The 13,500-nt window shown below is 45.6% G+C and overlaps 1 protein-coding gene across 1 annotated transcript in view; it reads right to left on the bottom strand.

Annotated features, from left to right (window-relative positions):
- LOC149325443 (calcium-activated chloride channel regulator 1-like) overlaps positions 1-11,620 on the bottom strand; it is a 33,804-nt gene extending 22,184 nt beyond the window's left edge. Inside the window, exons 1-3 of the mRNA XM_089563427.1 lie at positions 11,607-11,620; positions 7,263-7,416; positions 4,463-4,811 (exon numbers count right to left, since the gene is read on the bottom strand). Of these exons, the coding sequence (XP_089419553.1) occupies positions 4,463-4,811; positions 7,263-7,416; positions 11,607-11,620 (517 nt within the window). The remainder of the gene's footprint in view (positions 1-4,462; positions 4,812-7,262; positions 7,417-11,606) is intronic.
- Between the last annotated feature and the right edge of the window lie 1,880 nt (positions 11,621-13,500).

Genomic DNA, 13,500 nt, shown 5'->3' with positions numbered 1-13,500 from the left:
CCCTTGCTGCATGATGTGTGAGAATGGGGAAGGGGAACGTGAAAAACGCAGGAAAAGAGTCTGAAAAAGAAACCCCAGATATGAAGGAGCTGCAAGAGTTGGTAACCGCATTTGAAAATTTTAAGCGTGATTTCAGGGCTGAAATGCGCGAGCTTAAAGACAGTGTTTCATTCTGCACTGATGTTTGCACCGATGTGAAGAATACAGCCGATGAAATAAAGCAGCTCAGGCAAGAAATGCAAGAAATGTTCAGACAGAACCAGGAACTGAAGGCAGAAAACGAACGCTTAGCGCGCAAATGTGAAGACCTTGAGCAATATCAACGATTGAACAACGTAGAAATCAAAGGTGTTTCCTCCGGAACTGATCCCCTCACTGTGGTTCAAAAGATAGGTGACCATGTTGGTGAAAAAGTTGATACTGCTGATATTGATGCATGCCACTGGGTCCGTACGCAGAATTCAGATGTGCAAAACATCATCGTGCGGTTTGTGCGCAGAAGCAAGCGAAATGACATTCTGAACAAATGCAGAAAAAAAAGAGTTGATACCACTGTGTTGGGTGATGAAACCGGAAAACCAATTTTTGTCAATGAACACCTAACTCAGGCAAACAAGGTACTGCTTTCTGCTGCAATCAAGAAAAAGAAAGAAAACGGTTGGAAGTTCGTTTGGACTGCAGGCGGAAAAATACTTGCCCGTGAAGAAGAACATGGGTCGGCTATTCAAATCGCTAGTCACGCTGACCTGGCCCTGATTACTGCATAAGAGTAGCAAGCGAAACACCAGCAAACACACCAGCACACTACAGGTTAAGCATGTGTAGCTACTATAGCACCCAGGAATTCAATAACCAGCACAGCAACAGAGATAGTACTTTTTCCGCAATGCATGTGAACATTCGAAGTATTAAAAGAAAGAGTGACGATATAAATACGTTTCTCGAACCGTTCAAAATAAATTATGACATCCTGGCCTTTTCCGAGCCATGGATTACAACTCCTGATGATGCACCACTTTTCTCCGGCTACGTTCCTCGGCATGTATATCGCGAACACAAGAGAGGCGGAGGAATATATGTATATTTTAAGGAAACACTCACGTATGAAATATTACAAGATTTCTCATTTATATCACCAGATATTGAATGCCTAGGAGCACGAGTCGGGAACTTTGTGATCTTAGTTGTGTATCGTCCTCCAATGGGGCACAAAAGAAGCTTCTTGCAATTTCTTGACACGTTTTTTTCCTTCGTTGGTACAGAACAATATGCATGCGTTATTCTGGGAGATATAAACATAGACCTTTCTTTCAATGACTGGCACGCCAGCAAACTAAAGACTCTGCTTTCTACATACGATTCCGAAAACAGCATACGCATGCCAACAAGAATAACCACACAGAGTGCAACACTGTTAGACGTATGCGTAACAAATGTAGAACCTCATCAATTTTATTCTGGAGTGCTCTCATCTGACTTGAGCGACCACTTGCCATTATTTTTTATTGTGGTATCCCAAAAGAAAACCAGGAAAGACCCGGATGCGCTGCTTCATACGCATCGAAAAATTACAGATGAAACTCTGCAGTACTTTGCTCGTCTGATAGAAAGAGTTGATTGGAGTGAAATCTATAAACAAAAAGACGCTAACAAAGCCTTCGATATATTCTTCACCTTGTTACGTTCCTCGTATGATGTGGCATTTCCAGAAGAAAAGGTCATTTCTCGTGGAAACAAAAAATTCCGAAAACCATGGATGAATTCACTTTTTTACAGCCGCATAAAAACAAAGGACAAAATGTACCACGAATTTTTACACAAAAGAGACCCAGGTTTATTTTTGAAATTTAAAAAGTACCGGAACGCACTAACATCCGATCTGAAGAAAGCTAAGGCAGAATACTTCCATAGTAAATTCGATAGCATAAGAGAAAATCCTAGAAAGGTGTGGGATGCAGTAAATACGCTCACTGGAAGAACTAAAAAGTGTTTAAACATTACTGAAATCACCATTGATGGCAAGATTGTGCGCGGTGAAGCTCTCGCCAGTGCTATGAACATGCATTTTATTAAAGTAGGCTCGAATGCCTGTACAACAAAGAACTGCACTGATCAGTCAGTATCGACCATAGCACCGTTATGCGAGTCAATTTATATGCGCCCAACAACTCCTCACGAAGTAGAAATGTTAATAAACAAGCTTAAAAATAATGCTGCTGCTGGAATCGATGTCATCGGCCCGATTGAGTTGAAGTGTATATCCGCTGTGATATCCGTTAGTTTGGCCTTTATTATAAATCTTACGTTGTCCACAGGAGTCTTTCCACAGAAGTTAAAGGTAGCAAGAGTCACCCGAATATATAAAGGCGCGGGCCCTGAAAACCTAGCAAATTACCGCCCTATATCCGTCCTGCCAACGCTTTCAAAAATTTTTGAAGGTGTCATTCATAACCGATTAGTGTCATTTTTTGATAAACATAACATCATTACAGAAAGTCAATATGGTTTTCGAAAAGGGAAATCAACGGAGCAGGCTTTGTTATACATTAAGGATAAAATAATTTATAACATAGAGGATCGAAAATACACAGTAGGACTTTTTCTCGATATTAAAAAGGCGTTCGATTCTATCCAATACAACATCTTACTATACAAATTATCTATGTACGGTGTACGTGGTGTTGCCCTGCAACTTCTATCGTCTTATCTTTATGATCGCTATCAAATAGTACTCATTAATGGCTCAAGTTCATCACAGTTAAAACTAACTCAGGGTGTCCCACAGGGATCGATATTAGGACCGTTGCTCTTCCTCGCGTATATTAATGATATTGTGAAGATACCTGAATCACCAGAGATCATTATGTATGCAGATGACACTAATATTTTTTTCACATCGCATGAGATAACAGCGCTCGAAACCAAAGTAAATAACTACCTAGTGCACCTGTCCAGCTGGCTGAAGGAAAATATGCTAGAACTGAATTCAAAAAAGACAACATTTATCGTATTTCGCCCAGTTAACAAACCACTGCACAATACAATAACACTTCAGTTTGATGACCAATGTCTTTCCTCGGTTAAAGAACAAAAATTCCTTGGCGTATGGTTCCAGGAAGAATTGTCATGGACGCCACATGTGAATCATCTAACAATTGAACTAGCACGAACCGTAGGATGTTTATACAAAGTAGGGCACATAATTCCTCTATGGCTAAAACAACTGTTGTACAACTCCCTGTTCTATTCAAAACTAATATATGGGATGATGGTGTGGGGAACCACAACAAAAGGTAATTACAATAAGTTCATAATACTGCAGAAAAAGATATTACGTTGTTATGAAAATTATTATGGACGTTACCAGCTCCTACAAACATCTCCTTTGTTCTTAAAATATAAAATGCTGAGGGCCGACCAGCTATACTACTATAAACTACTTCAGTTCGTACAACTCCGGAAGCTGCACATTTGCGACAGGGAAGAAAACTCTACATATCCTTTCCGACACAATAAAAGACGCATGCCAAAAACTAGAACCAATTACGGTAAACAAACAGTTCCTTATCAAATCGCTTCAATTCTTAATAAACTTGAAGGTAACTTGAATTTCGCATCTAATATTAGCACATTCAAAAAGCACATTAAAAATGTCCTAATAATATCAGGTGTTTTGTACGGGGAGTGACGAGTGCCTATGACATGGATACACAGGATGTATCCTTCTCTTGTACCATGGTTTTTCACTTTATTTTTGTTATAAGTGTCCTTCAATGTATTGTATACTGAACAAAATCTCTGTATAATATCCTTGCATATTTTTGGACTTATCATACTGTGTTAATGTTGTGATTATAATGGCATATTTTACCCATATTTGTTTTAATTATGTGACTTACTTTCTTGTTATGCTGAAATTTGTATTGCGCTTCCGTCGACTGCAGAGGGACAGAGGCCTCGTCAGACGCCACAGCCTTTAGCCTCTGCCCCTGCAGCAGATGCTGTAACTGCTCTGCTCAAATAAATCTTTTCAATTTCATTTCAATTACAAAAGCACAGCACTGGCGCCACAGACATGGCACAAAAGCCAGGCGACGCGACGCGGATTATGATGGCTCGTCACTGCCCGCGTGCGCCCACCTCTCGGCAAGAACGGCACAATTAGATGCGACCTGACATATACGCTCTTGAAGAGGTTTGACCTTTTCCGTATTCTCGAAAGCCACCGCAGTCCGCTTCCCCTACCCAGAGCGGTAGAGTCCGTGACTGATGCCTTCCGACGCTGCTCAGCGGAGGCCAAAAAAAAAAAATCTCATGGAGAATTCGATGTCGCGAACCCAGAAGCGGCACCCACAAGAGATTGTGTAGTTCTCTATCAGCGGTAATTTTTATATAGAGGGCGCTATGCGTTTACCGATCTCGCTAAATGCTCTAATCGTTCATCCTCCAGCCAGGTGCTCACCCGCGAGTCGCATCTCATCTTCGCCAGCGGCCGCCTTGAGAAGCCACCTGGCGGACACAAGGACGCCGTGTCCGGGACTTCCGCAGTGACCGGAATGCAGAGCCCGAGGTCCGGGTGGAGCACCGTCCGGCAAGGGTCTCAGCCCGCTTCGTTCCTCTGCTGCTGCTCCCAACACGCGGACGTCAACGGAAGAGCGGCCATATTCGTGGTAAGCGGTGTGTGCCTCCTCTGCCGGCTGTGACGCGTTGTCTCGTGACCAGCTCCCTGGCAGCGCCAGGACGACGTTCTTGAAGTGAACACGTCCCCGCGACGCTTTGTTGAGCAGCACAGAGGCTTTCCGAAACAATTCCTGCGAGAGAGGTCGTTGCCCGTCGTCACCGCAGTGCCGCCGCCTCAAGAGGCCACAGAAACACCCGCAAGACTCTCTACATAATGAGAGTGTGATGTCCGAAACGTATTTGTTCGAAAAAGAGAGCGTATTTGTTCGAAACAGAGAGCATCAAGTGTCTAGGAATATATAATTACCGAGGCTAAGTAAAGCAGACCCGCCAGTCGGTGGGGTCGTTTGCATACGTTTTACCGCTGTCATTGCGAGAGACTCGGGGGAGCCGGATTTGAAGGCACGAATTTCGTATTTTTTCAGGTATGTATTTCGTATTCCGGGGGCCGTATTTTGATGGAGGCGAAATGCGAAAGCACCCGCGTGCCATGGGATGTCAGAGAACATTTAAGAACCTCGGGTGGTGTAAACCGATACAGACAGAGCCCTCGACTACGGCGTTTCTCGAAAGCCCACGCACCGCTTCAAGACGTTAAGCCCCACATAACATACTAAATTATTTTAGAGCGCAGCTCTTTGGCGTCCGTTCCTGGGTTTCGCGTCGTCGTCGGCGTCAGCCTCGTAACCAGCTCCGCCCCCCTTTCATCCCCCCAGCGCTATCGGCGTCAGCGGCATCAGTCAGTCGCTGCCAACGTTTATAGAAAAAAAGTATCTATAAACGTTGGTCGCTGCTATCTCTTCCCTCCTCCCTTTATCGTGTTGTACGCTTGCTGTGCGCGCTTCTGCCCCCATCGTTTGCCGCTGGGTGTACACGCCGCCCCCCTCCCCCCTTTTCCTGCGAGTCTCCGTTTGTCAAAGCGCCGGCTCGAACTTAATTCCTTTCTTCGCTCCTCCTCCAATGCAACCCCTGTGCGGTGGCAATCAGAGAGCCAGATCGGTGGCGGCGGATCTGTATATGTGCACCGCCCGAGCCGAAATTGCGAATACGTGTGAAAAATAAAAAAAAAAATTCTGTGATAGCGCATACATGTGTTGCTCGATTTCTTTGCCTCAATCTATCGAAAAGGTGAAACAGCTTATTTGCTGCGCTCAAATTTCGCATTAGGAAGTAACGTAATCGTCGGTAATTTTTTATTTGGTTTAGATATCAACCGCTTCGAAGTACAGAGGTGATATAGAAAAAATACATCTGACCTCTGCTAATTTTAGACTAGTCATGGGATTTGCTCCAACCGAGTACGAGAAATGCCCCACAACAGTTCCAATGATAGTAGCTGTTAACATGTCAGAGACGCTGACTGATCTGTGGCAGCTTCGGTGGCGAGAAATGAACGTTGCCCAAACGAAGTGAGCAGTGGTGCCCTTCGTCTTCTTGACATTCCTGCATGCGAACTTGCACTAGGTTATTCAATAGCTATTCATATGAAACTTATTTGCAACTGATTAAGGAGTTATTTACGTTCACCACATTTACGTTATTGAATGTTCCGTATCATTTATTTCGCTCTGCGTGAATTAGCAAGTTTATTTTTGTCTAATATAATTTAGCTACTGTGAATTGCCTGCAGCTATTGGTCGCACTACATGCAGATTTCTCGATCATCATTTAAGTTCGCCGTGTGGCAGCAGCGCGTCTGGATGGGCCTCAACATTTTCAATGGTGGTTATTCAGACAGCCTCGTTTGCAAGTTTTATTGGTGCTGTCAGTTGCTGCTGGACTGCCGTCACTACCACGTGACAATATGGACACCATAGCATTAATGCAAGCATATATTGGACGTGTACCGGTAAGCTCCAGCTCTCATTCACTGCACAACGTTGTGAGCAACACGAGATACAAAGAGAGTAGAGAACGCTTGTGCCCGCAGTTCTAGAAAAACGTCGTGCATTGTTATCGGTCTTTGAAGTATATCATGATGTAAGCCGACTTCGACTGACGTCGGTAAAAACACTAAATTTTTGTGAGGCAAACAAAACACACCGCACACGCTGCCGTCAAAAAACAAAAATCACTGACTTTCTTAGATAATTCAAGTACTTCACCAAGAGAAAAAGTACGATAAGGAGGGAACGCCGATGCGGCTGCCAAGCTCCGTTTATCGTATACGTATTGCTTTCTTCTCCATCTGTTTTGTTGTCTTGGTGCTGTGTTGCACCGTGAAGCAGGGCAGCTCAAAACTTTAGCGCCCCAGGTGGTACAAATTACCTGGATCCCTAACCTACGGCCTCTCTCACAGCCTGAGTCGCTTTGGAACATTAAACACCCTAAACCAAACCTAATATTTATCAATTGCTCACTAGACAAGCAATAACGTTGGGCTTAAAAAAGCAAGAAATCTAAATTTGCTGAGCACTGACAGGAGGGGCAGAGTTTCCGCAGTTGAAGAATGTGAGTATAGTTGCTGGACTTCAGCTTTTCTTTTTGCCGTTCTGGACTCACTTAGCTAAAAGAAAAAAAGAATAAAATGAACTAAAGCGATCGCCTTCCCGAAGGCTTCGCACCCGCTTAAAACAATTTACCTTGATGGCCTCGACAACAGCATTGTCAGGATCGACAGAGTCGTCTATGTCGACTACCACTTCCCTGTACCCGCCATCTGGTTTGTCGATTGTCAGTGAGAGAACGGCTGCAGGTGTCACAGCTGTCTGCAGAGCATACAGTGGCAGTAGAAACCTGGAAGACGCAGACAGCCAAGTCGTGTCAGCGCAGATATGGAGCAATGCTTGCAGCAAGTCAGCTTAAGACAAACAAGGTACACAATACACACGTCGTTTGTTCTCTATTCGGCTCTAATCCACATGAAGCAACTGTTCAGTGCGTATGTTTGTGTACGTGAGCACAGCTAACAGGGATACTGAAATTCTTACGTAATAAAGTCGATCATAGCTTGTGAGGTTAAGTGCTTACCATGTTTAAAACAGACAGAACAGAAAGATTGGATGTCGTTAATTACGGGCGCTCTCTTAGTTATGGGTACAGTCACGAGTGCAACATAGAAAACTTGAGCTTAGTGCGATGTGCTCAGCCAATGATCTTGCTTCGTGACTCGACAAGTGCGGACGCGCCGGTTTACCACCGAGCGAACAACTATACGGTGTTGTCTGAAAGTTCAAACGACATATGGAAGCTCATGCCTGCCGAGCAAGCGCGCTTCGCTCAGGACGGTGATCGAGCTTGCCATGCTTGTATTTGTCTTCCAATTGGTGACAAAAATCTTAAGTGCTCCGCTGTCACTGCCGGAGGGCAAATGAGTGTTTAGAGTTTGGTAATGTTCCTAGTGTGCATGACCAATTCGTTCATTTCTTTAAATAGATTTGTTCAGCTTGGAACACTATCTTCTCTTTTGTTTCTTTTTCTCTTTATCTTGCACTGGCATTCTCCCATGTAACCCTAAGGAAGTTAGGATTAACGGGCCCAACCGGTCAACATTAGGAACCTTTACCGGTCAACATTGGGAACGTTCCATCAGCACTGAGAGACTGCTGACAAAAAGAAAAGTGTCGATAGCTGCCCTCTTTTCTCTCCGATTGCAACTGTCACAAGCATGTGATCTCCACGCAGACAGTCGACCCAAATTATAACGGCCGCCGCTAAAACGAACACTAGTTGTTACGAGCGAGAGTGGTCATCATCATCAGCCTGACTGCGCCCATTGCAGAGCAAAGCATTTCCGACAAGGCTCCGATTGACCCTATCGTGCGCCAATTGCGGCCACCCTGTCCCCGTAGACGTCTCCATCTCGTCCTCCCACGCAACTTTCTGCCACCCCAAGCTACGCTTTCGTTCTCTTGGAATACACTCCGTTACCCTTAATGATCATCAGTTATCTTGGTTTTGCATTACATGCCGCGCCCCAAGCACATTTATTTCTCCTGATTTCGACTAGGATGACACTAACCAGCGTTCATTCACGCACCCACTCTCGTGCTTTCCTATCTCGCAATGTTACACCTATCATTCTGCGTTCCATAGGTCACTGCGTCGTCGATGACTTAAGTTCAACCCTTTCGTTATCCTCCGCGTTTCTGCCCATTGGTGAATAACGGTAAGATACAGCTGTTATAGACTGTTCTCTTGAAGGACACTGGCAAATTGCTATTCATTACCTGAAAGAACCTGCTAAATGCGTTTTATTCAATTCTTATTCTTCTAGTTATTTCACGCTCGTGACCTGGATCTGCGGTCACTACCTGCTTTAAATAGACGAATCTTCTCATCACTTCCAGCACTTCGCTACCGATCGTAAATAGCTGTTCCCTTTCGAGACTGTTGAGAATTACTTTGGTTTTCTCAATACTAATATTTAGACCCACCGTACTGCTCTGCCTGTCTAACTCATTGATCATGCTTTGCAGTTCATGTCCTGAGTGACTTAGCCAGGCAATGCCATAAGTTATTCGCGCATTACTAAGGCATCCTCCATTGACTCGTATCCCCAACTGTTCCAAATACAGGCTCCTGATTAGCTCATGTAAACAGGCGGTGAATAGCATTGGCGAGATAGCGTCACCCTGCCTCATGTCCTTCCTGATTAGGATTTTAATGGTGACTTCATGGAGGACTGTGGTAGCTGTGCAGTGGTTATACATACCTTCCCGCATTTTTAAATAAAGCTGTTCTACACCCTTATTCCTCAATACCCCCATCAGTGCTGAATCTTCGACAATGTACGATGCTTTCTCGTAATCAATGAAGGGTGTGTGTAGGAGTTGGTTACATTTCTGCACATTTCTCTATCACCTGAGTGATTTGAATATTGTCAACTGTTAAGAGTCCTTTCTTTACGAAAGACTTTCTAAGGTTCTAAGCTTGTCCTGACTATCAGCGATTACCTTAGTAAATGCCTTATAGGTACTGAACTGTAAACTGAACAGTCAGCAGGGTGGTGCTACCGTCATGATATGTAATAGAAATGGTTGGTTTGGTTTATGGGGTTTAACGTCCCAAAGCGACTAAGGCTATGAGAGACGCCGTAGTGGAGGGCTCCGGAAATTTCGACCACCTGGGGTTCTTTAACGTGCACTGACATTGCACAGTACACGGGCCTCGAATTTCTCCTCCAAAGGAATTCAGCCGCCGCGGCCGGGATCGAACCCGCGTCTTTCGGGCCAGCAGCCGAGCACCATAGCCACTGAGCCGCCGCGGCGGCGTATATGTAATAGAGAATTGTCACTACGCCTCAGATACAGGCATACAGTAAACACCTGTGGCTGCACAACTCGGTTATAGCGAACCAGGAGGCGCTGCTAACTGAGCGGAGAGCGAAGGCCGTCTTCCGGCCTCCGTCCCCCCCCCCCCTTACCTTCCTACAGAAATAACAGGGCGACTCAGAAGAGCAAAAAGAATAAAAATAAAATGCAAATACTAAATGCGGTGGAAAGTGCAGTAAGCTTTGCGTTAGCGGTTCTGTGTTCGCAAGCATGACCGGCAGCGACAGGTGGGCACCATTTTTTATCGCGAAGACTTCCAAGGCGAATTTCTCTACTCCCCACCGTGGAATGAAAATGCCCCGTAGATGGAACAGACTGACAGACTGCGAAGACGATCAGGAACTGCTTTAGTAAGGCAGCGTTTGAGGACACAGGAACGCCAGAGGACGCTGTTGAATACTGCGTTATTGGACCCATGTTGCATGTGGATCTTCGTCATGAGAAATTACTGCGCAGCAGTGATTACAAATCAAACCTTCTCTAAACTGTACCGGGAACGATGTTGTTGGCAATAGCGCAGTATTCATCTGAGGAAACATTTTCATGCTTGATCACTCTGTCGAGAGTAGGCGGCCTCTTGGCGCCAAATCAAGACTAATGTAGACTTTAAAAATTGGCAAATTGGTTTTTGAGGAAAGGAAATGGCGGAGTGTCTGTCTCACGTATCTTGGTCGACACTTCAAAACTGCGCCGTAAGGGAGGCAGGTGGGAGTGAAAGAAGGAAGAGAAAGAGGTGCCCCAGTGGAGGTCTCCGGAATAATTTCGTACACCTGGGGATCTTTCACGTGCGCTGTACCCCATCTTGACTTAGGCGCGCATATTTTAGCCCACACACTACCCTGCAAATTCCATTTTGTGTGGCGGACATGAAACCCCCTACACATTCAACATAGGCAGCCCAAAATTTTCCGTCAGTACCTCCCGTACTAAACGCCTTCCCGTCCCAGTAAGAATCCAACCTAACACAGCCCGGGACGACCACCGTGGTCCGATCGCCCGGTCCACCCAAATAGCTACTGCATATGGGGCCTGGACTAAGAGTACGCACTCGGAAGGCCTCCCTCCTTACGTTTCATAATATATAAGTTTTTTTATTGCGAAAGCAATACTAAGCTCATGAACGGCCTTTCGCGTAGCGACGGCCGGTAGCCACGTTTGACCTTTAGAATGACCTCTTAAGTCACACCAGGGTGAGAGATGGGCTACCAAGTCGAATCGTAGCGCAGAGGCGGCCGGTAGCCACGCGTGACATTTAGAATGATCTCTGACGTCATTCCATGCTTAGCGACGTCATAGCGTGACGTCATACCAGGGTGAGAGATGGGCTACCAAGTCGAGTCGCCGAGCAGCAGGGGCTGGTTGCCACGCGTGACCTGTAGACGAGGCGCACTGCGTTCCTTCTTTAGACGCGGCGCGCCGCGTTCCTTCCGTTAGAGGCGCTACGCTCGCTTTTGCAACCTACCAGGCTTAACCAAACCGAAGCCCCCGCCAATTTTTTCTCTCTAACTCGCGAGTGCATGTGTTTGGTCACTTTAGAGCTGGTCGGAAAATCTGCTTGAACTTAGACATTGCTTTCGACCAAAAGACGAACAAAAACCTCCTCTGTAGCAGTGGGAAGAATGAGATTGTAGGGAACAATTTCAGCGCACATACCTTAGCGTCGTCATTCCAGCAGTGGGCCTTCGTGTGCGGCAGTCTTCTTCTTCTTCTTCTTCACCTCTTTATAATGGCACATACCCACGTCGGAGGATTGGCCAAGATATAGTGGTATACATAAGGAAATTTTCATAAGATTACGAGAAAATATCGGAGCCAAACGTGAATTTTGAAAAATGTATTCATGAAAAACGACAGAAGAATATTTGAAGTGAAATAACAAAGAACATTTTGGCGAGAATAATAATTAAAAAAAAAATAAAAAATCTCCGAGACTTTTAAAGGAGTTAGCAAATCAACCTACTAGTTGCAATTATGTAATCATGGAGATTGCCACAAATTGAACTCAATGCAAAACCTTTGGCGCTCGCTCCGAACGATAACAACTATGGCAGAGATAACGGGAGCCCTAACCTGGAGAGAGGGACCTCCAGGTAATTTTTTCTCTTAAGTGCGAACTTTCGACAGTAGAGCAGGAAATGGTCCACAGATTCAACGTCCCCGCATGAGTCACATAGGTTTGTCGGAGACCACCCACATCTGCATAGGTATAAATTTAAACTGGGAATCCTGCACCGCAGTCGCGTCATTGCTACCTCACACTGCCTGGTTTTACACGAACGGACGTTCCATTTATACGCTAAGTGCTGATAATCAGTAGTATTTAGTAAGCGATCGCGTAACCTGGCTGATATGTGTTGGAACCGCTGAAACCTGGAGATCGCCAGCAGACTGAAATTCGGGACGGGATGCGTTACTGGCCCGTCAAGAGCTGACCTTGCTAAATAATCAGCCACCTCGTTGGAATGAATGCCTGCATGACCAGGAACCCAGACAAAACGGACCTCCTTTAAAGTGCACGGGACAAACATTCGCAGAAAGCGGCACAAGAAATTTTTTTGGGAAGTTTCAAGGGAGACTAAAACTGACAAACAATCAGCCAGGATGATAACGTGAGATACATGATACGGAATTTTGTGCAGGGCCATTCCAAGAGCCAAAAATTCCGCAAAGAATATGGGGATATAATCTGGGATGCGGACAGAATAGCTCCATGCCAAATCCTGCGAAAAGATGAAAACTGCAGCTTTTTGGCAGCTGACAGAGGCGTCAGTAGAAAGCACCACATGATGGGGGAATTCCGCTATATGACCAGAAAGAATGCCGTTTAAAATGTTTGTGGGCATGTGTTTCGCATGAGATGGGAAGATGTGGTCAAAATGGAATTCCACTGCTGCCGGCGTGTCCTCAACCCACTACAAAGAACTGAGATCAACACCAATCGGTGTTAAAAGTTTCTGCGTTAAGGAAATTTGTGGCATTTGATATCGTGGCCAATGATGATAAAAAAAATTACCGACGATTACGTTACTTCCTAATGCGAAATTTGCGCGCAGCAAATAAGCTGTTTCACCTTTTCGATAGATTGAGGCAAAGAAATCGAGCAACACATGTATGCGCTATCACAGAATTTTTTTTTTATTTTTCAAACGTATTCGCAATTTCGGCTCGGGCGGTGCACATATACAGATCCGCCGCCACCGATCTGGCTCTCTGATTGCCACCGCACAGGGGTTGCATTGGAGGAGGAGCGAAGAAAGGAATTAAGTTCGAGCCGGCGCTTTGACAACCGGAGACTCGCAGGAACAGGGGGGAGGGGGGCGGCGTGTACACCCAGCGGCAAACGATGGGGGCAGAAGCGCGCGCAGCAAGCGGACAACACGATAAAGGGAGGAGGGCAGAGATAGCAGCGACTGACTGATGCCGCTGACGCCGATAGCGCTTTGGGGATGAAAGGGGGGCGGAGCTGGTTACGAGGCCGACGCCGACGACGACGAGAAACCCAGGAACGGACGCCAAAGAGCTGCGCTCTAAAATAAGGCCTGCTGAG

The sequence above is a fragment of the Amblyomma mixtum genome, chromosome 10 (assembly GCF_055824585.1).
Source record: "Amblyomma mixtum isolate Tamu chromosome 10, ASM5582458v1, whole genome shotgun sequence".
NCBI lineage: Eukaryota > Metazoa > Arthropoda > Arachnida > Ixodida > Ixodidae > Amblyomma > Amblyomma mixtum.
This window is presented reverse-complemented; position numbering and strand designations above follow the sequence as displayed.